The 23,831-nt window shown below is 40.7% G+C and overlaps 1 protein-coding gene across 1 annotated transcript in view; it reads right to left on the reverse strand.

The window, feature by feature from the left end:
- MEIS2 (Meis homeobox 2) overlaps positions 1-23,831 on the reverse strand; it is a 206,570-nt gene that overhangs the window by 5,738 nt on the left and 177,001 nt on the right. The window contains 1 exon segment of the mRNA XM_055316857.1: positions 1-45. This exon segment is cut by the window's left edge and continues 14 nt beyond it. Coding sequence (XP_055172832.1) covers positions 1-45 — 45 coding nt within the window.

Consider the following 23,831-nt stretch of genomic DNA (forward strand, 5'->3'; position numbering starts at 1 on the left):
TGGTCAATCATGGGCTGTACTATTCTTCTTCTGGCATTAATAAACCTGAAACAGAACAGAGAAGGCCAATCACCCAATGCAGTTTCCGGGCCCTGCAAGCACCTTTGCAGGAACGCTGAGGAGCATACCACACGGTCAGACGCCTACCGAAAATTATCTTTCTAATCCACAGGCGATTTTTCCCTCTTCAGTGTTCACTGGATCATTTCCATCACCTTATCGCCCACTCTAGGTTGACTTGCCACGCGGGTTCAGGGAGGGGGGAAGAAAAGTTTTCCCTGAGAAAACGTCCATTAATTTTGCAATCGTGCTTCTGCTTCTTGAATAAGTTGGAGACTGGTTAAAGTTCACAGACTGGAAGATTTTTCCCCCCTTTCCCTAAACTCCCCATCACAGGGAGACCTAGCTTCCCCTTGCAGCTGGTCATAAATGGAGACCAGGCTCTGGCACTCTGCTTTCACAAGGTATTGTTAGGTCAGCAAAGCCATCAATTAGGCTGTCTGAAGTTTTATCACCAACACAGCAGTAATAAGTGCTGGCCAGAAAGACTTCTGCTCTTCGGCAACTCCTGCAGTTTAAGCCTGTAAAGTTAGGGGTCATTTAGAGGTCAGTGCCAGTTGGGGGCGGCCTTTCCAGCCTAAGCGGGGACACCCAGGGCAGGGATAAGGTAACTGCCAACCATAAACCCAGCCACCTTTCAACCCACTAGAAAGGCAGAGCCTCAGGTACACATGGTTGATATTAGAGCCCAAAAAACAGTTTTCAAATCAGGTGGTGGCTGAATCACAGGAATGTAAAGGAGAAGCAGTTTATTTCGTCTAGAAGCCTGGATCTAATTTTGTTGGAAATCCAAAAATAAGTGCCTACTTCATGTTACTTTAATGTTTAATAATGCCCATCAAATATTCATGTACAAACAGAGTAAGATGATAAGAAATCTCCTTTATTTCTCCAAATTTAATAAAAACAAAACAATTTTCTACCATTTGCGAGTTACCCTTGTTCCTGTACATTTAATGGCGTGCATTGCCCGTGCATTTGAGCTGATGCACAGGATTCATTGGCTGTGCATTTTGGCGGTGGTGGGGGGCGGGTGGGTGGACACAGAGGGAGGGCAGGATGCCTAGACTATAGCTAGCAGTTCCTTAAAAATATACCCACTTAGAACATTTCCCAGTATTTCCAGTTTCCAATCTTAAGTGCAGGGGGACTTAATGATTAATGAGTCTGCATGGGGCCACAGGCAGGAACTGAAAACCCATTCTCTGAAATTAGCCAGAAAAATTCTAGTGTGTGTCGGCAGCTCTGCGTTCCTAAGGAGCTGAAGTCCCTTCCCAGGAGGACAGCAGCCCACACTTGTTCAGGCCTCCGGTGAGCGCTCTAGTGGGAATACAATTAGGCCGAAGAATAATAGCTGCAAGAAAACCAAAGGAGTCTTTTGCATATGGTGTTTGTTTGCAAAACAATGCACTTCTTTATTACTTAGGCAAGTATAGCTGGGTTGTCAAAAATGCTACACCCCCTCAGCTGGGGGTGGGGGGACAGGCAACCGAGTGGGGAACGGCCTGTTCATTCCCACCTGGCGCTGAAGTGGTACTGAGGACTGACCAGATCACAAAGTGTTCCAGAAGCATCTCTTAGATCAAAAATGGGACTTAAGTATCTACTCTTTCCTCACTGTTTTTACTGAGACCAAGGAGGCCTGACCCGCAGTTCTTCCACCCCCCCCCCCCAAGCTCTCTTTATCAGCTCAGGTTCAGACCAACTGAGATGCTCAGGACAGCCCGGAGGGAAACCTCCTCTCTCCTCCATGACGTTTCTAACATAGGACACACGTGGCAGAGGTGTTTCACCTCTTCTTTACGTTCTACAAACCTGGTTTTGTTTCTTCCCGTAGGACAACTCTTTAGGTAAGACGAATTGCTGTTTTTTCCCTTTTTAATTTCACCCTTTTGCTCTTTTATTATTTACATCTGGAGGTGGTTCCCTTATTTATGTCTTTCTCTCCAGTTCCCCCAAACACTCCCTTCCTCACAGAGCTGCAAGGCATCATGGTTCTTAGTTCTCAGCAGGAGAACTCCACACTGTCTTCAAACAAATAATTACGGGGAAGGTTAGAGGTTCACTCAAAGGTCATTTCTTTGGATACTCGTCAGAATGTTTACATTAGGAAAAACGGGGTCCGCTCAAAAGGTTGTTCAGTGGGGGACCCACAACAATACAGAACATTAAAAAAAGCATTCTGTGTGCTAGCAGGTCTTTATAGGAGCGCTGAACTTGGAAATGCCACTCGGGTATTACATTTTCAACGAGTTACCATGGCATGGACTGGATGTTCACGAGCACTTATGGCCATGGCCTTTCTGTGCCCAGTTCTACTAAACAAATACAAATAGAAGCCTCGGAAAGTCTTCAACTAGTTCCTCTTACAAAGGGTCGGAGACATTCTGCTTTTATTCACTTGGGGTTCCATTTAGCTTCTCCGAATTTTTGTTCTTAAACAATGTTTTTTGATCCATAGCGCTATCTCTTGCCAGATTCAGAATTCTACCACATTCTTTCAAATCACACAGAATTTTAAAAACATATGGGCCCCAATTTTTCAGAAATCTCTTAACTTACGACTCCTGCCAATTGTCAACTCCCCTGATCTTGGGATGTCTTATAAACACCATAGATGTTGTTATAAAAACGAACAATTAATGAGTTGACTGTAAGAACAATTTAACACTAAAAGAATGAAATCACCCCACCATACTGATGATCCACAGGCCACTCTTGGAAAACACATCACTATACATAAAACGGAGCCATTTAGCTATGAACTAAAAAAAAAAATAAAAATAAAAATAAATAAATAAATAAATAAATAAATAAATAAATAAAACTAGGAGTAATTTTTATTTCTTTAGTTTGCTAAGATAAAATTTCCCAAAGCAGTCTTTTCCCAAATTACATGGCATAAAATTTTTTCCACTTCCTCTGATCTATATTTTAAAATGACCTTATTCAATGCTCAAGCAGTAAACAGAATATCAAGTTTTGATTCTACTTAAAATTTGAAGAGTCTAAGTTGAAAATCAACTGATCTTCCATCTTTCAAGGTCCAAGGCTCCATTCATATGGAAAAAGACAACTCACTGGTTCAAAGACAAAAGACTTGTCTTAAAAAGGCTCAAAAGGTTTTTTGGATATTAAATGGGTCTTACAAAATAACATTTTGATGAGTTAAGTGTAAATGAATCAGACACATATGGATTAAGTTATCCTTGAATTTCACACGGGTTTAAAAAATAAGGGGAAAAGAGGGTCTTGGCAAAAACATTTTGGACTTTGCCAAACCCAAAACATTTGAAAAATTGCTGAAGACATCCAACTAACCAAAATGCAGCAAGCTGCACCCAACTTTAATGAAAACCCCCACAAGTTATTTCCAATTCAAAGACTGTTAAGTTTTTCATCTGTATCTGATATTAAAAATTTTTCTAAGTTTTAATGTCATCTCAGAATGATTCTGAAGTTGAGGATATAGAGTATACTTCTTTATTGGTATAAACAATTTAACCTGAAATTACAAAGTCTTTTAGAAATTTAAATAGCTCTTAAAAACATTCTGAGATTTGTAAAACTTGTGTGTAAAATGTGCCATGTATGATAAATGCCATAAATAAAATGTGCTAGTAAGTAAGCCCAGTGCCTTATCCAGATTTCACTTAGCAAAAATTTTCATTAGCCTCATTGTGACTTTTTTTTTAAGGGCTACAGATAATTCCATTAGTGACTCCTTAGGGAACGAGTACCCTAAAGTGCACTAGTTCCATTGATTTGTATTGAACACAAAGTTAGTATCCAGGCGCACACAAAGACTCTGGAGAGTATCTACTAAGACTATCTACTTTCTCACTAAATTTCACAAAAATAGAAAATGCATTAGTATGTGAGATTCTTAAAAATCATATACTGACTGTTAGCTTAAAAATAACTCAATTATAGAAATAAATTCAATGACTTTCCAAGAATCACGAGGCCTTTCCGAGTCATCTTAGAGATGAAAGAAGGATATGGTTAAAGAAAAAACCCAGAGAGCAAAACACCATTGAAATCTCATCCTGCTGTCTTGCTAGAGAGAGCTCCTAGAGACCTCCCCACCCCCAAACCACACCTCTGCCTCCCCACCCCCCACAGAAAAGCCAAACTTTTCAGCTTTGCACATTTTTCTGCCACTGAAATCTGACCATCGTGTTTTTTTTCTTTGAAAGGTTTTTCACTCCAAAGCATATTTCAGATTGATAGAAGGAGGCTTAGGTGTCATTCCCGCTTGTTGGTTGATTTCTTTTCTTTCTCCCCCATCCCCCCTTCCTTCTTTTTAAATGACTGATAAATCCCTTCTTTCTGGTTCACTAACTTCGTGCCACACCTGGTCACCAACTCCTGTAGGCAGCCTTCCTTTTGTTAGAAAGTGCAGGCCGCTGTGGAGTCACCTGGAAGGCCGCCAGCCCTGAATGCTCTGAGGAGGGACCAGGAATCCCTGGAAGCTTTTCCATGGGTTGGGCTGGTCCAGGAAAGGGGCTAAACTGTTGAAGGGGGATCAGATTAACTTGGAAGAGCGGTTAGAGGCAGCCGGGTGACTGGGGACCTATTAAGAAATGAAGAAGCTCTCTGCTTCCGCACTTTGCCCAGCCCTGGGACTCACCAGTGAGGGTGCTCACTCACCAAGCTTGCTACTGATTGGCGATTGAAACAAGGAAGCCTCGACCTTGACAAATCAGTTAGCTGGTCTTTCTTCTTCTTCTTCTTCTTCTTCTTCTTCTTCTTCTTCTTCTTCTTCTTCTTCTTCTTTTTTTTTTTTTAGTTTGCACACACAGAGCAAGTTTTTTCTCTGTGCTGTGGCTGTGGCTGTGGCTGAGTGGGGTTTTCTCAGGGAGATCTATTAAAAATGGTTCAATCGGTGACTTATGCAGGTTTAATGTCTTTGAACGTGTACTCAAGGCACATGAACGTTTGGGTCATGCATAAGTTTTTTCCTGATGGCTAGACAAGGGGTCTTTTCTCACAGACAGCTGTGAGCAAAGGAAGGTAAACGAATGAGATCCACGGGCTGCTCAAAAACACCTTCACAGTTCATAATTTCCCAAAGCTACAGATTAATTTATAATTTGAGAGACACTAGACTTATCTACAACTCTAAAAGCACAGGCACTAATTACTCAGAAGTTTGCAGCATGAACACATGATACTAATCTGGAATCGCAAACATTCTGTAGCTTTATGAATATGCCCCGAGTAGGGGAATATTCATGCCGAACACATGAAAGGCTCCGGATGAAATTATAAGGAAGCTAATATTTTAATGCCCTTCTACTGTATTTTTTCAATAATCTTTTATCTAGTTTTTTCCCCTCACGTTACAAGGGCTGATGTAGGTTCTTTACTAAAATGCCCTCCTTTGAGTAACCTCTTCTCAATCACGGTCCCATATTCCAGACTTCTCTATAAAATGAAGTGATGGAGAGAATGGGCTCATATTCTATGCCCTTTATTTGCTGTGTAACCTTGGGTGAGTCTGCTTAAGTTTCCACACCTTGGTTTGCTTCCTGTCTATGATAGGGCAGTGGTTGAGCCTCGATTGTTTTTTTTTTTTAATTTTTTTTATTTATTTATGATAGTCACAGAGAGAGAGAGAGAGAGAGGCAGAGACACAGGCAGAGGGAGAAGCAGGCTCCAAGCACCGGGAGCCCGATGTGGGATTCGATCCCAGGTCTCCAGGATCGCGCCCTGGGCCAAAGGCAGGCGCCAAACCGCTGCGCCACCCAGGGATCCCGAGCCTCGATTGTTTTGAGGATCGAGGGACATACTGTACGTAAGGTTGCCTGGCACAGTGCCCGACACATAGTGAGAGCTCATTAAATGTTAGCTTACACTCAAAATGCACCTATCCAATGTCCCCTCCTAAAGAGCTCTGTTCTCTCATAGGTAAGAATAAGACTATATGAGTGACTATTAAGCAAATCCATGCTGAGTTGAAAAGAGGGTAGTATCATGTTTTACCCTTACAAGTACCATGTGTCCATGTGGTAGGGGCCAGCAGTCAGCTAATTTAAACACAAAACAGGGGATCCCTGGGTGGCGCAGCGGTTTGGCGCCTGCCTTTGGCCCAGGGTGCGATCCTGGAGACCCGGGATCGAATCCCACGTCGGGCTCCCGGTGCATGGAGCCTGCTTCTCCCTCTGCCTGTGTCTCTGCCTCTCTCTCTCTCTCTCTCTCTCTCTCTGTGTGTGTGTGTGTGTGACTATCATAAATAAATAAAAACTAAAAAATATATTTAAAAAAAATAAACGCAAACGGCATGGGGGGATTTTAGACAATGGTGTAGGCATCTGCTGGGGTACTGGGTAGTGGGACAAGCTATTTTGGAATCACACTCTCTAAAATGGTTCTCTGCACCCCTGTAGGCCTAAGCATATTCCACAGACCAGTCTCATCAATACCACCTTGAGTCTGTTAGAACTGTAGAAATACAGCAGTCCTCACCCTGGCACTTCTGAGTCTGAATCAGGATTTTAAAAGATCTCCAGGTGGGACACCTGGGTGGCTCCTCAGGTGAGTGTTTGCCTTTGGTTCAGGGCATGATCTCAGTCCTGGGATTGAGCCCTGCATCGGGCTCCCTGTGGGGAACCTGCTTTTCCCTCTGCCGGTGTCTCTGCCTCTCTCTGTCTCTCGTGAATAAATAAATCTTTAAAAAAAAAGGATCTCCAGGCGATTTATGCACATTGAGGTTTGAGAGGTCCTGTTCTAGATCACACACCAAACAGATGATCCAGTACTCTTCCAAAAACAGGCACTTTCAAAGATTGTTTCAATAATGAAACTTAGCTATAAAAATGCATGCATCGTTCTCTAAAGCTACCTCAGACCTAAAGAGTTGTCTGTTGCTCAAGGCAAGTGATTAAAAAATTTCTAGTTATTTATTTATTTATTTATTTATTTATTTATTTATTTATTTATAGATTTTATTTACTTATTCATTAGAGACACACACACAGAGAGGCAGAGACACAGGCAGAGGGAGAAGCAGGCTCCGTGCAGGGAGCCAGACGTGGGACTTGATCCAGGGCCTCCAGCATCACGCCCTGGGCTGAAGGCAGCGCTAAACTGCTGGGCCACCAGGGCTGCCCAAAAAATTTCTAACAATTTAATTCATTTTACTTCCTCTGTACTTCCTGAAGGAAAAGTTTGGGCAATAACATGTTTTGATGGAAATGTTCTTTCTCTTAGCCTCTCGGGGAAGGGTAGGAAGAAGATGGTAGACTTTTCTTTCCTCCCTTTTTTTATTTTTACATGTATTTCTGTAGTGTTTGAGTTTTCTTTTCCTGTCTTTTTTTAATTTTTTTTTAAATTTTTTTTGAATTTTTATTTATTTATGATAGTCACACAGAGAGAGAGGCAGAGACACAGGCAGAGGGAGAAGCAGGCTCCATGCACCGGGAGCCCGATGTGGGATTCGATTCCAGGCCTCCAGGATCATGCCCTGGGCCAAAGGCAGGCGCTAAACCGCTGCGCCACCCAGGGATCCCCTCTTTTTTTTTTTTTTAGAGAGAGACAGAGCGAGTGCATGTATGGGGTTGGCAGGGGTGGGGGAGAGGGAGAGATAGAGAATCTTATGCAGGTTCCACACTCAGCATGGAGCCCCACTCAGGACTCAATCTCACAACCCTAAAATCATGACCTGGGCCAAAATCAAGAGTTGGATGCTTAACCGACTAAACCACCCAGGTGCTCCTACTGCTTGAGTTATAGTAATAAGTATAATTACTTTTATAATTTAAAAAAGTTTAAAGGTGATCTGGAGAATTTGGCATCTTATCTGATTAAAGATTATATGGCCAATAGTAGAGACTTTAATAAAAGTACTTGGGAAATTTTCTTTAAGATAGGAAATTATCCTTTATTTCCTTTAAAAACTGAGCAACAATAAACATTACCCCATAAGTATAATCAGACCTGATGGCATGTAACACAACATTCCATCAGGTTATGATTTTGAAGGACTGTTATTCTTACGGAATGCCATCAGATTATTCAGATGTGGTTATTTATCAGGTACTATAAAAGTGATCCTTCAACACTACTTGAAAGCAAGGGAGAGAAAAACACATACACTTCCTTAGCTATTCATATCTAGGATCTATCCTCTTAAAGATAAAATACTAAGTCAATAGACATAAGTTGCAGTATATTACCTCACCCTGTACATGATTTATGGCAGATGGAAATCAAGAGGAAACTGAATTACTTTAGAAATATTACTAGTGACATTAAAATTCCAGATCTGTATAGCGACACACCTGATGGGGCTCCTGAAAACAACCTTTTGCAGACAGAGAATACCTACAACTTTATCCAATTCTATTAGCATAAAAAGCAGGATTCATCATTTTCGAATTACCAATTACCCATTGTCTGTTCATCTACCTAAACACTAATGCCTAACTGGGCTTTGAAAAGTCAACCAGTCACTTGATATCAGTTACATACATTTAAGCCAATTCTCATTATGTACCTAGCCATTTGCTAATTCACTCTAAGAGGAGAAGATTCCAACAAATCTAGGATCTTTTTAGCCTTCACGATCACCTTTGATTGAAGTATTAATTCTTTATCCTACTTCTCAGTGGAAACTACCTAAGCATTAACTTGCCAAAAATGCACCAAGCTGTTTAGCAATTATGTATTAGATATGTTTGAGGAGATCAAGGTACACTCACATGCCCTCTGCTATGGATATCTCTCTGATTAGCTTGTCATCTGCTTGGAAGAAGATGTAGGCTGATTCTCCCATACAGTCTAGCAGGCCAGCTGTTAGCTGCCTGTCAAGCCCTCAAGTGGACAAGTAGTCCAGAAGCAAAAATGTCACTCCTTTGATCTGGCAAGGAGCAGCTGCTGATTTATAGAGTAGGACTTTGTTCTTCCGTTCTATTTTACTTTCTTTCCTAAGGCAGAACCACAAAATCCAGGAGAAAAAAAAAGTGCCGTTCCCAGCAACATCAACAAGCTCTGACAACTGCAACAGGGTTTTTCTTGGCCCTAACAAAGCTCTCAGGCATCTCTTTTGACGCTCACCTTTCCCCCCCTCTTTCCCCCCCCACCGCCATTTTTTGCAATGTGGTAGTTATTGTTTAATTCAGCTTCTGTAAATGGAATGGACTGTGGCCAGCAAGCCTGGGGCATAAACACACCTGTATGAAAGAAGCCTTATTGTAGCAACCATCTACAAGCAAGCTCACATGAACCACACGTTCCTGAGTTCAGAAAGAACGCTCCATTTTTCCTGACAGCAAATTTTACCCTAAGTGAGTTTCTATTTTTGGTGCCACCAACCTGTGATGACCACATTTGAACTGTTCCCTCTCCAACAGCATTGCACTCTAACTCAAAGAGAAAAAAGGGATTAGATTTTTTTAAAATCTGTGAGCAAATATATCCATCAAAAATGTTTCTCCACTGTCAATAATATCAATCATTAAAAGCCAAATTAAACATCCAGAAAGCTTTTAGCAAATGCAGTATCAAAGATTCCGTAATGTTGATTTCATTACCACTGATTTATACTGACACAGACTTCCTGAGTTACATATAAGGGGAGAAAAATCAACAACAAAATCTGCATAAGCCATAGGCATTATCTTGCTAAGAATTAAGCTGGTTTCATACACACGATCCTATTCTTAATGGATAAACCTGTCAGGTCAGAGCTGCTCTGTCAACCAAGTGGAACATGAAACAATGTGGCCTTGAGATAAACTGTGAGAAGTCATCAGCCATGTGTACATATGTCCAAGTATGTGTGTGCATGTACATGTATATATGCATGTGCACACACACACATACATGTGGTGATAAACTTTGCCAGAGATTAACACCTGGCTAGGTTTTCTGTGCTACTCCAGAAGAAAGGATGATAAAGATACATATATATATGTATATATGTATATATGTATATATGTATATGTATATATCTCTATATATAGAGAGACAGAGAGAGATATGGATATATATACATATATGAGAAAGAGTTATGAACTCTAGGATATTTTAGCTATATAAGTCACATAGGCCAAGGACAGAAATGTTGTGGGTGGTGGGAATGCTGAAAACAAAGGAGAAAAGAACAGCTGCCAGAACTCCTTGCTTCTACTTGGGTCACACCATCCTCTAGTGTCTCTCTTCTCCCCCTTTCTCACTTTCCAGGGGAATAGAGATTTTTCTCAGCCTCATTTCTTGCTCTGTCCTGTGCTGCCCTTTGGTCAGTCAAAAGTTACTAAGCACCCACCTCCTCAACGTTTAGAGAATTATACTGGTATGTGCTTTCTCTGGGTATATGTGTGTATCCCAGGGAGGCACTGGATTCCGAAGGGGGGACAACAGCAGGTAGGAAGGGAAAGCAAGTTAGAAGAACTGAAATTATTATGTAAGGTCTCTTTTCATCCTTTTCCCATCCTATAAAAATTGGGATGAATAATTTTTAAGGTCCACAGCAATCTATACATGTGTCATATAAAAATCTTCCAATGTTCTGTACTTAACAAAAACACCAGTTTAATGACAAAATACGACAAGGTTGTATGTAATAAGAAATTACATGCGAGACATAAATATGTAATTATGTGACCCTCTCTGGAGATAGATTTAAAATTTGAAACTGTAGTTCATGCCTTTAAAGAGTTTTACTCTTCACACCCACAGAAACAAACTGAAAAGCACAGTTTGATAGTGCATAATAATTGCAAATCAACACAGTCCGCACTCAGTAAATCAGTGTGAAAGGGCCAATTTTAAAAGTCAGACAGAGGTTAATCACTGAAATTTGTGAAGGAAGAAAGTTGAACCAGATTAAAAGAGCAAAGAATATTGGAGAGGAAGGAAATAAGGAAATGGCACGCACAAGGTCCTAAGGCAGACGAGGGCCCCTTCTATGCAAGGGATTGAATTCAGACTGGCTCCTGGTTTTGGAAAAGTTGACTACAGTTAATCCACAAGCTGGTGGAAGTTCTTTCTCAGCCCCCCCGCCCCCAATTTTACTGAGATATAATTGACACGTATCATTGTGTAAGCTTCAGGTACAGTGTGTTGGTTTGTTAACCATATATAACTCAAAAGGATGACCTCTGTGGCATTTGCTAACATTTCCAGCACGTCACGGAGTAACCATTTCTACTTTGAGGTAAGAACATTTAAGATCTACCCTCTCAGCTACATTCAAGTGCAGAATACAGCACTGCTGACTAGAGCTACCATGCTGTGCATCAGATCCCCAGAACTTCTTCATCTTCCAACTGGAAGTCTATACCTGGACCAACACCTGCCCATTTCCCCCACACTAGTGAAAGCTTTTGAGTGACCAGCTGAAATCCCTGAAATTACTGAATAGGGGAACAATAACACAAAATATGGTGCATTAGCTATGCTGATGCCATGGTAGAAGCTGAAAAGGTCGAAAGGCCTAATCCAAGCAAGAGAGGGAGAGAAAGTGAACGCAGATTAAGGTGGTAGAGATGAAAAGGAAGTGGGACAGGTTGTGTGGAGGGCCACTGATGAATTCTGCAAAGAAGAAATACAAGTTTGAAAGATATCAAGAGCATAAGCCTGAGAATCTATCTTTGGTATGGTATGGTGTACAGTTGATGAAAACTGGGAATTTAGAAGGGATGCCTATTTGTTTGGGGAGGAGAGGAAACTCAACCTTCCAAATGTTACCTTTGAGTGGAGAGTGGGTCTCTCAGGCAGAGACGCCAAGCAGGCCACTCAACACAAAGTACAAACGAAGAGTGAAGGATTGGAAAGAAAACAACTTTACTTCAAAACCCTCTAATCTCTTCAGAACTCCAAAACTATATGAGTATTCCAGAGCTGTGTCAACAAGTATAATAAACTGCCTGGCTGCCTCTAAGAATTACTTCCTTTACAGAGATCCTCCAGATTTTACAAAGTCCATCTAATAATGGCTGGCCAAGTCAATTGTCAGTAAAAACAACAACAACAACAACAAAAAAAAAAACAAAAAACAAAAAACAAAAAAACAAACAAAAAAACTCTGCACCGTGGCCGCCTCTCTTTTAGGTATAGTTTGCTTTTTCCTTCAATTCTGAGATAATCCGTGTGACCAGATGCAGAGGCCCATGGTAATAACAGACTGGTCACCCTGCATACACAAGTTGTGTTCCATTCTACACTCAACAAGGGTAAGTTTAGCGACAGAATTTATGAGAGAGTTTTAAAAACTGGATATGAGAAAACACATATAGCACACTGTGTGTTTTTAAGCAAAAGCATAAGACTATCAAAGGTAGGTTTCTTCTGGGTAGTGACAACTAATTTAGAAGAGAATTGATAGGACAAAGGGTTACATTTAAAAGGGACTCCATTAAGTGTGATGGCTTCCAAATTGTGTCCTCCTCTTAAACCATATTTTTCTTCTTAAATGGCCTTTTAAGGTGAAAAATACAGCACTTCACCCAAAATGGTGTGAAAACAAATGGTTCTCAAGTCTCTATTCTTCATCTCAGGCCAAACCACCCCAACACCAGCAATCTAAAGCCACTTGGTGTTTGGAGGGAAGGTGCTATGCATGTGAATGTGCCCATGGCTCTTTCATTTGTCTGTGGGGCTCCTTTTTCTAAAGCAGCAGGGGAAACTTCAGAAGACCAGCTTGTCATGCCAGAAGTGTTTGGACGGGGCAAGGCTCTTATCCTTCTTTCAATTCTCCTGCTGGTTTAAAAGAAAGGCTGAAGCAGAAGACACATGCGGAAGGTGGCAACATTCTTAGGGCCCTTTATCAATACCACTGCTTTCTTTAAATTGTAGCTTGGTCTCTTGTTTGAGAGGCTGAGATTTTAGCACTTTTAAAGGGAACCATAAGTGAGAAATCTCCTAGGTGTTAAGTTTTGGAGTGGCTTCAACCCAAAATATGAAAAAATGAGATTAAAACACAGAAAGTCAAGTAATATTAAGAAAGATCCAACAAACAAAATATCATCAATATGCATATATGTTTCGGTCTTTCTGTTTAAACCAAATGCTATTTAACTAGTTTATATCAGCATCTAGTACAGGTGCCAAAGGAATCAAAAATCAAAAATCTAAAAAAAATGTAAAGTCATTTAAAATAAATGATCATTCTAAGAGCTATATATTCAACAATAATCTTTAAAAATTATGAAAACGTATCCCTTTGTGTCAAGAAGCAAAAAAAGAAATCTACTTACGAACATATGACTTAATGTCCTCATATTTATGATGTTCAAACATCAAGGATCAAATTTAAATAAAATTTCTTAACTGCTTTTCTTAATAACAAATTAAACATCTTTTACTTTGACTTGACAGCCAGGTAGCATCCTCTATCTTCTCCAGAGATGTTATATGCAGTCTTTCCAATGTGACGGTATTATTACCCACAAAATTTTTAGCATCATCCCGTAATCATAAAAAACATAAAATATATCTTTATAAACCACAAGAGACTTAGCAAACCAGCAGTTATGCCACATCTGCTTTAGTCTTTAAATATTTTAGCTTTAGAAGGTTAGTTAGTGGATTCTCCCTCCTCGATTGGTGGAGAAATAAAAGACATCAACCTTTGATTCTGACATTCCACACAAAGCTATAACCTCCCATAGACAAAGACACAAACACATGGTACTGCAATTTGAAAGAATTTTAGAGCATATTTATGTTTCACATCTACCAGAATTTCCCCTAAAGTGGTTTAATTTAGCTATTAGAAATAAAAATATTGGAGTCCTCGGTGGCTCAGTCAGTTAGGTGTCTGCCTTCAGCTCAAGTCATGATTCCAGAGTCCTAGGATTGATCCCACGTAGGGGCTCCCTGTTCAGTGGGGAGCCTGCTTCTCCCTCTCCCTCTGACCCTTCCCCTGTTCATGCTCTTTCTCTCTCTGTCAAATAAATAAATGAAATCTTAGAAAACAAAGAAATAAAAATGATGGCATTTGAATTATCTTCATTTTCACGATGAAGACAAAGTAACATCATTGTCTATCCAAAAATAATTAAATTTAGAAACTGGTTTAAGTGCCACAGATTCTTACCTTGGAGTCAGGTAAAGTACAAATAAACAAAAAGGCAATTAATAAGTATGAAGTGGGGCGCCTGGCTGGCTCAGTCGGAAGAGCACGGGACTCTTGATCTTAGAGCAGTGAATTTGAGTCCTCGGTGAATGTAGAGATTACTTAAGTAAATAAACTTTATGAAATAAGTATAAAGTTAATACATCAACTAACTAAGAACACACAATCCTTTCTGCTGGGGCTGGGCTCCCATGGCCAGCTGGTCAACACACCGTCCAAAATTCTCTTTAGAGAACACCTCTTTGAGGTAACCTCCCTGATCCCACAATCTGAGTAGGAAGCACTTTCTCAGTCAGTAGCATCTATCTAATATGCCCATTACAGCATTTATTCAGTACTGTGATCACAACGTACTTGTAATAACTTAACTATCTAGTTCCCACCAGATAGTCATAGAGAGCAGGGACCACATCGCAGGTCTGTATTATTGAGTCTGTGCCAAGAATATAGTACATCCTCGATAAAATGTTTGGTGAACAAATTAACTGAGTGTATGAAAATACAGCTCCTCTACCTTGGAAACAAGGTAGAATTAACAATGTAAGAGCTTGTTGGGATTTTCTTGTCCTCGTTTTGCAAGTGCCATAGCTGAATCCCTGAGGAGGTAGGATGGTCACTCTGGCTTCCTGGCTCTGGTCTGGTGATCTTTGCATTCAGAAACAACTTAAGATACAGACTAGAGGCATTAGTTTAAAGGTGTGAGTCCATCTGGGTATTAGAGACACCAGTCACATCTTCCATGAAGGTTAAAGGAAGACAAGGACTTGACATGGCAGAAAGTGAGCATCAGACTTTTCTAGGCTGGAGAACAGATGATCTAGTTAGATTGGAGCATGATAAGCCTGACTGACTTGAGAAGAGGGAATATGCTGAGAGTAATGGGAACTGAGGTCAATGAACTTTTATGGGGTGTGTGTGTTTGTGTGTGTTGGGACAGGAATGGTGAGCAGGAAATGAAGGACAAATATTCATGAAATCAGAAAGTAAAGCAGAAGAGAAAACTTTCTTAACATATATTCTTCTTCATTATATGTTTATTCTTTTTTTTTTTAAAGATTTTATTTACTTATTCATGAGAAACACAGACAGACAGAGAGAGAGAGAGAGAGAGAGAGAGAGAAAGGCAGAAACACAGGCAGAGGAAGAAGCAGGCTCCATGCAGGGAATCCGACATGGGACTCCATCCCAGGACTCCAGGATCACACTCTGAGCCGAAGGCAGATGCCCAACTGTTGGGCCACCCAGGTGCCCCTCATTATATTTTTCTTTCTTTTTTTTTTAATTTTTTATTTATTTTTTATTTATGATAGTCACAGAGAGAGAGAGAGAGGCAGAGACACAGGCAGAGGGAGAAGCAGGCTCCATGCACCGGGAGCCCGATGTGGGATTCGATCCCGGGTCTCCAGGATCGCGCCCTGGGCCAAAGGCAGGCGCCAAACCGCTGCGCCACCCAGGGATCCCTCATTATATTTTTCTATGGAAGTTTTCCCCAACTTGTGCTCTGAGGGATCCTCGGGTCAATAAGTGATTTCTCCAAAACAGGGGTGGTGGGGCAAATTAATGTAGGGAACAATACCAACCAGAACAAAATACATGCTTAGTGTTACTGCTCTGGTCCTGCCACAGCTTTTCAGAGGCTGAAATATATTATAAATCTCTAAGAAGGAATAACGGTACAAATCAACTTCTAACTTCAGTGATTAAGATTTTAGGGGGACTGGGCTTCCAAGGATTTGAAAAATGAAGCAAGATTCTGGTTTTTAACCAAAATTGTATTTTTAAACAATTCATCAGCAATTTATCAAACGATCTATTGACTAGCATTTGTCAATTATCCTATTAAAGGATTTCCATGGTCATATTTTCCCAAGTCAGACTCTGGAGTTGGAAAACCATTTACTGGGTTTTTCTTTTACAACCTAACTGCTCACAATCCCACCTCTAAAATGACAAAACCTGACTACTCCATGGAACTTTGACCCCCAAAATGTTGAAAATGGGGTTTAAAACAGAGGCTGGAACATGTTCTTTAGAACTTTTCTATCTCAAAGACCATTTAATCATTAGATGATGATTTTAGACTGGGATGTTCTCTAACCTTTCCCATTTTCCTGTTTTCCTCATGTTTTCCAATAAAAACTACAACTATTATATAGTATTTGGCTACATGTGCCTAAAATTTCTGCTCCAGAATGATTCCTAGAAACTGAAGACTAATCTCAAGTGTAAGATCATTCTCCTTTCGGCAATACCACCTGTATCTTTCATTAATCGGAAGTGTGACGGGGCTGTGGCCCTTGGATGTTAGCATGTCAACTGCAAGTGTTGGAGATTTATGCCTAGGGAGGGTGGGAGATGGGGAGGACAGAGACAGAGACAAGGTGGTGGGGGTGGGATGCGAAGGGGAAGGAAAGAGAAGGAGAAGGAGACAGGAAGAGGGGGAGGGCTGCTTTGTATAAAATACATCGACAGACATCGAATGCCCCCCCACCCTGCCCACCCCCATCAAGTCTCCATTCTTGTTTACAGAGTGTACAAGTATAAAATCAGCTTTTCCTTAGAACTGTGTTAAACACCACCTGCCTGCCCTCTGAACCTTGCTGTCCTGGGATGAGGTCAGCCCGGCAAAGGGCTCCGGTTCCATAAGCAATCCTGTCATTCAGGCTAACAGCAGTGATTCACTCACAGGAGGCAAAAATGACTCAATTGTTGGGCTTTATTGACTCCAGGGAGCACAGCTACTCTATCATTACCATGGAGTGCAAACACCCCGAGCTCTGTTTTGGTCCACTTAAAATTACTATTTGCTGTGAAGGATTGGCAAAGCAATTCTTAAAATGATGGGGGTGAAAGTCAGGCAAGTGCCATTATGGGCTTTCCCTTCCGTTTCAGCAGAAGGAAGCAGTGAGGACTTGTTCGGAGCCTGACCCACTTATTTAACCTTTTGTTCACTTTGCTGTATTAACATATATTAACTGGCTCTATAAGCCCTAGGGGGGATAACAGCGTCATGACCAAATTATGCTCCCATTTCCATGGGTAACCTCTCCTTGGGTGGAAATTAAACCCCAATATAAATACATTTTGGGTCCATCCAGAACTGAGGAAGAATGCCAAAAAACCGACGCTTGAGCAACAGTCCTACAAAGACCACAGCGACCATGGAGTGGTCAGGAAAATTATACACTAGAGGAACTATTTGAAAAACCAAATAAATTTAATTAAATAAGTTACAAAATTATTTTCCCCGTCTCTTATCTACTCCCCTTGGTTAATATCCATGACATACTGATGTTGCATAATTGCGCTTATGGCATGCTGCAGCTCAGAGCCATAATGAGCTGCCTTTGCACAAAGGCAGCAAAAGTGGTTTCCCTACAGAGTTATCTTCTCAATTATTTATACTTGCAACACTTTCACATAATGGCAGTTTTAAAATCAAACAAACAAAGCAAACTGTACAATAAAGGGAGGAGACAAGAAGGTGCAGGGACCTTTTCCTTTCTTTTTTTGAACACCAGAAGGGACAGACAAGCCACATAAAGTCAACTGAATTTGGTTCCTCAAAGTCTCAGGGGCCTCGCGACCAGACAACATCAAAGCAGAGAGATTGCCACCTTGGTGAGGGATTAAAGGAGCTCTGCTTACCTGCCTTGCTTTTAATCTGTCATATCCAAATATATAAAGGAATGCAAACTTTATTTTTTTCCCTGTTACAACTTTGTCTTTGAAAATTCCTAACAAGGAGACTTGACCCTCCTCCCCACTCCTGGGGGAAAGAAAGTGCTGAAGTGTCAAAAAACGATGTCAATGTAAACAGAAAATGGCCCCCAGCCTGTGGAGGGGCCTTACCAGTTTTTATGATGTTTGTTTCCACTGTCCACACCTCAAAAACCCAGACACAGGAGGGAAAAAGCTACTCTGTGGTTACGTTACATAGGGATAGGCAAACTAAGACAAATGGTATATTTTAATATGAAGGTGACGTTTATTGTTATTTCCAATGTTTAATTTTGGAATCTCTTTGAAATGAACTGTCCGCATCAAGCTCTGACTTATTTTGTTCCTCACACCTAGCTCAACAGCTTGGTCAGAGTAGATGCTCGATAAAAATGTTAGCAAGGTTATTTCTTCAAGGTAATCCATTGATGTGATTGAGGAGCTTGTATTTTAAGAAATTAAAAGTGAACTTTTGACCAGACATATACTTTGGATCTGCATAAATCCTATATTTTGTTTAAGACTCTCCCTTAAACAAGTATAGGTTCCAGCCTTCAGGAGGTGGCTACCATGTGGAAGAATTATTCGTCGTCAAATAATGGCCACTCACATATCTGTGACTGAGGATATTCATTAACAATACCGATGAAGCCCAGCTTTAACAGCACCTATTAGCCATTTCCAAATAACAAAATGTTAAAGCAACTATTTCCTTACATTCCTGCAGGGAAAGATTATAAAGACAGAGCAAAACTATAATAATCTTAAAAACCTCAGAACTTGTCTCTTGCAATATGCTTACACTTACATACACTGAAGGTACACACACATTTTTCATAAGTGCACCTTGTGACTTTAAATCTCTCTTGACTTGATACTCAGCTTAAAAACAAAAAACAAAACAAAACAAACAACAAAAAACAGGGAATCCCTGGGTGGCTCAGTGGTTTAGCGCCGACGTCAGCCCAGGGCGTGATCCTGGAGACCCAGGATAGTGTCCCACATCAGACTCCCTGCATGGAGCTGCTTCTCCCTCTGCCTGTGTCCTTGCCTCTCTCTGTCTCTGTCTCTCATGAATAAATAAATAAGATTTTAAAGAAAAAAAACCAAAAAACCTTAAGGGGATTTCTTTTTATTATTATTTGCAAGTACACGGAAAGGGTTGGAAGGGGAAAAAAAATACACTATACCTAAAGGCGGAACCATGACCCATAACCCACCCGAGCACAGGCTGTGGGCAAGGTCGTCAGAGGGAAGCAGCTGGGACTGAGTTGGGATCCACCACACTGTTTTGCCTCACCCAGGAATCAAATGAGCTGGACATTGCATTGTGGCCACTGGCTGCTTCTTAATGCTCTTCTTAGCGAAGGAGACTTAGGGTTGAGGTATTAATGAATACCTACTGTATTTTGTTGGCTATCTCCTTTCAATCAGGTACTCTCACCTCCAACGTCAAAGCACTTGGTGGGAGCTGAGGGGTTATGACCCAGTTCTACTTATCAATCGAAAACTGTACCCTACTAAAAATGTTAAAATAAAAAAAATAAAACCACACCCCATTACTTGGCCTCCCGGCAGCACCAGCCACCTTGGATACTGAAGATGACCTTTCCACGTGTGTACATGTGTGATAAAAGATAAAGGGTGATACCAGGAGAATGCAGATGATGGTAAGAAAATTCTTGGGCCAGATTAAAAAGGCATCCTTGCTGTAGGCAAATATAAACCTGAGTGAACTCCGAGGTACTGCAAAAATATCCTATGATATGCATAATGTGTTTTTCAAAGATACCAATGCAATGACTAACATGCAATTAATCTTTATAGGAGAGATTCGTTAAGTGTTGAGGTCTAGCAGAGAGCTGGGTAGCTTTTGTACTGTGGAATATGGGCAAGTTCCGAAGGGAAAACTCAAGATTCTGTGAATGGGCTTCAGTTCATTTGAAAAGCACTCTTCTGGCAGTCAAAACCGATTTAAATGTCAGTAGATTATGGGGGGAAGTGAGTTGGTTTGGAGAGTAAAACCAAAAGCTGGCTGGGGCTGACAGGGTGTGACTCTCATCCCTGTGAGGCTCCCACTGATGGGACCAGAAATTGCTATCAGTGGCTTGAGGGTAGTAATATTATAGGGCCCTCAATTCCCAAATGTGACAGATTCTTAAGAAACCTTAACCTCTATTTTTTGCAGCTTTCCTCAACCACAGCAACAGATTCTCTCTTAGTAGAACAGCCAATTAACCAAGCATTTAAAAACCCGCAAATCTATATCAATGGCTTTGCAAGACAAAAAGAAAGATGTGTGAAGTAAACACTTAATCATTGTAAACTATCCGATCCAGGGTGTTCAAGAGCCAACTTAGTTGAAACTGGCTATGATTGAAAAAAAAAATTAATTTTAAGAAATCAGAAGAAATGACATTTTCCTCCAAACATCCCATAGATTTGCTTTTACGTTTTAGTTCACAGAGACCCGTCCTTCGGTTTACCCTTGACTGGTGGCAAATCTGATAAGGGTTGGCACAAATATGCTGAGCCTGGTTTGCAATTTGTTTTGCAACTTCCCTTCCAGATAAACATAATCCAAGTACAACTTCTAAAAAAAAAAAAAAAAAAAAAGTTGTGTTTACTTGTCCTGTGCTTACAGAATTTTTTTTTCTTCTAAATATTCCCTCAGGATGCTGGCTTGCAACCTAGAAAAGGCTTGGATTTCAGCTTCAGTCTCCAAGGTATTCTACTGTTTAGCCGGCCGTGTGCTAGGAGGGAGGCTCTCCACCTTGCTGATTTAATTAACAGGATTCTTTTCATTATTATGGGGATTTAGTTTCTTCTTGCTTTTCAGTGTTTGAGAAACAGTGATTTATGTTTTATATTTTGAAGGAAAATTTATTGTTCTTTGACAGCTGAGGCTCAGTAAATTCCCAGCTTTGAAGCGACCCCAGGGAGGTGTCACGGTTGCCCTGCCCTGCCCACCTAAATGCTGTCATAGCAAGGGCCCCCCTCCAGAAGTGAGAAGAGCCATCAGCTGTTCAGTGCCCATCCCACTCCTCCTCCCTCTGATAATTATACCAGCAGGGGTTGGCCCATTCCCATTTATGGGATTATTAGTATTAGTAGGTTGATCAGTAACTGTGAATCACTGATTCATTTAAGTGAAGCAAACAGTCCATGAATCTTTGGATTGGATTTAATCCCTTAACTAAATGCAATGCACCGAATTAAGTGGTAGACTGTTCTATACTTATTATGATGACCATGGCTAACCCCAAAATCACGGCGAATGTTCTAAATAGTAGTATGCCTATGGGGGCAATACAAACGCGTCTGAAGTTAGTGCTGCAGAAAATCTGGCATAGAGAGTTATCACAGCTCTATTGGATTCCTGCTCTTCTATGCTACACAGTCATCGCATTCTGACGGAGAAAGAGTGAAACATGGAGTGAAAACTCTGAAGACTCAAAGCAAATTCATATTTTAGGTGAAAAACTTCAGGTGGCTGTTAATTCCCCCTATAACCCAAATCTCCTTTTCTAAGAGGGCTTCACAATGCACTTTCTTTCACATTACTATAGTGAACATTTGCTGAACTAGGCACAAAACAGTGCATACATGTATTAATTCTCATGAAAACCTTAGGAAGCAAGTAATATTATCAATATTTCCATTTTATGGCTGGGAAAACTGAGTGTTAGCAAAATCCAACAATATGCCTAAGGTCACAATGTTAATAAGTGGCAAAGGTGGTACTAAAATCCAGGTCTTTCTGACTTGATGTGTTCTGCACAGATATGTTACGCTGCCTTTCCAGCCCTTCTGTTGTTTAAGTCACCCAGTCTGTGATATTTTGTTAGGGTAGTCCTTGCAAACTCATGCAGGAGGTGACATGGAAACAGGGGCTGGAAGAAAAGCAGAAACCAAACTTCTGAGTTGGAAAGACAGTCAGTTCCTCTCCATAATCACTGGAAACACCCTACCGTCGGCAGCATTGGCTCCTGTCAACCTTGCACACACACTATGACTAGCCCTTAGTTTCCATTAAAAAGCAAGTGAAAGTTGTAGAATGGCAAATGGAATGGCTAAGGCAACGGTTATGAGAAGAAAGTTATGAGAAGAAAGCCATTTTACATGTGAAAAAGGCAGTGCTATTCAGAGAAGCGAAAAGGGAGAGGAGTAGAAAACTGAGTGGAGAGAATTTTGGAGTTATGTAAAGGACACACCTGAGCACAAGACACACACACACACACACACACACATAATTTGGGGCTAAGAAATTCAGAAATTAGCTAGGGTCGCTTTTACTATCTTCTCAGGAGGGCCCAACAGCTGAGACATGTCCTGGGAATCAGGCAACATCTTGAGAACCACCTGATCCCAAGTTTGTTTAGTACTAACAGACCCTTTATCTGGGATCTCCCAGTCGGTCAGGAAATGGGAAGCCAGGTTGCCGACCCAACACATAAAATGGAGCCTTGGAAATCGCTTGATTTCTAGACCAGGACTTTTCACTTATCTAGATTCACTTATTCACTAATAGATTCTAGAGAAGAATAAAGGAAAAATATAGAAAGCACATATAGTTTTACAGGGGGTAGCATTTTCAAAATCTTTAAAATCTAGGGAAATGAGTATGGGAACGTGGTCCAAGCTACTTTTCTCATTCATCAGTTCTGCAGGGTTATTTGATAGCTGTGCTTTCGAAATTTGAATTCTCTTTCTTTATTCAGCCTATCAGGATCCCCAAATTCAGAGCATAACCCTGCCCTAAAAGTTCAGGCTTCTCAAATTTTCCCACAAAGAAAATCCTCAACAGATCTTTACTTTTGACCATACTCAAAGGAAACACCTGGGTAAAATATTGGTCACGACTCATCATCATACTGAATATAACTTTTAAAAAGTTTTGGGTTAGTGAAAGGAGAAAGCAAGAGAACACTTGAAGAAAACTAATACAATGGTGAGAAGTCCATGCCAGAGACATTACTAGGATTTCTTGCAGAAGCTTCTCCTTGCATGTCTCATCTCTATGCCACCTATAATGAATCCCATTCCTATTATATACATGGTACATTCTCCCTTCAGCCTCCTGGATCTCCTATCTTACCTTCTTTCTTTTAGTAATAGTCTGATTATTTGCAGAAATTCTAGAAGATACAATTGTTAATCCCCTTGAACAAATATTTACTCAGTGTCTGCTGCCTATTGGCATTGTACTGAGGGCCTTAGGAGGAGGCACACAAAAGAACTTGTAGGAGAGGCCACATTTGGCAAGTGAACAAGGTACCCGATTTGATATGAATTTCATGCCCTATGGATCTTCTAATTTAATTGGGGAAATAAGACATATACCTATCCATCAATCTGTTACGTTTTATGTGATGATAGAAACAGCACAATTTAATGGAACGAGTATAGGCTTTAGAGACTTCGGTTTAAAGCCTCTCTATATCACTTTCTGTGTGGTTTTGGACAAGTTCTTTAACTTTTCAATGTCTTATCCTCAATGGTAAATGAGAATAAATTGTGTGAACCTACTTCAAAGAGTTGCCCTGAGGATGAAATGTGAAGGCCAATTTGTATTGGAAAGGCATCAGAACATCATCTGGGAATTAAAAAGGAAAAATATTTAAATCATTCTAAAATAAATTTCCAATGTTTACAATCCTCCAGATGTTGCAAGGCATACAGAGATGAAGAAGATTCAGTCTTGCTCTCACAAAGCTTGAAGTTTGGCAGTAAAGGGATGACCATGCTACAAGACAAAAAAGTCTCAATGGCAGGAGAGGGCTTAAGGGTGGACAGAGAGGATGGATATAATAGGGGTGAGAGGGGGAGGAGGATAGGAGGCTTTGGGCTTCTCCTCCAAGGATTCTGATAAGTGGAAATGGGAAGGATAGAAGGAGGCAGAATGAACCAGGTAGAGGTAACTACTAAGCAATACAGAGATCAAGTATTTCTAGCTAACATACTTAGT

This window comes from Nyctereutes procyonoides, unplaced genomic scaffold, assembly GCF_905146905.1.
Source record: "Nyctereutes procyonoides isolate TBG_1078 unplaced genomic scaffold, NYPRO_anot_genome, whole genome shotgun sequence".
Lineage (NCBI taxonomy): Eukaryota > Metazoa > Chordata > Mammalia > Carnivora > Canidae > Nyctereutes > Nyctereutes procyonoides.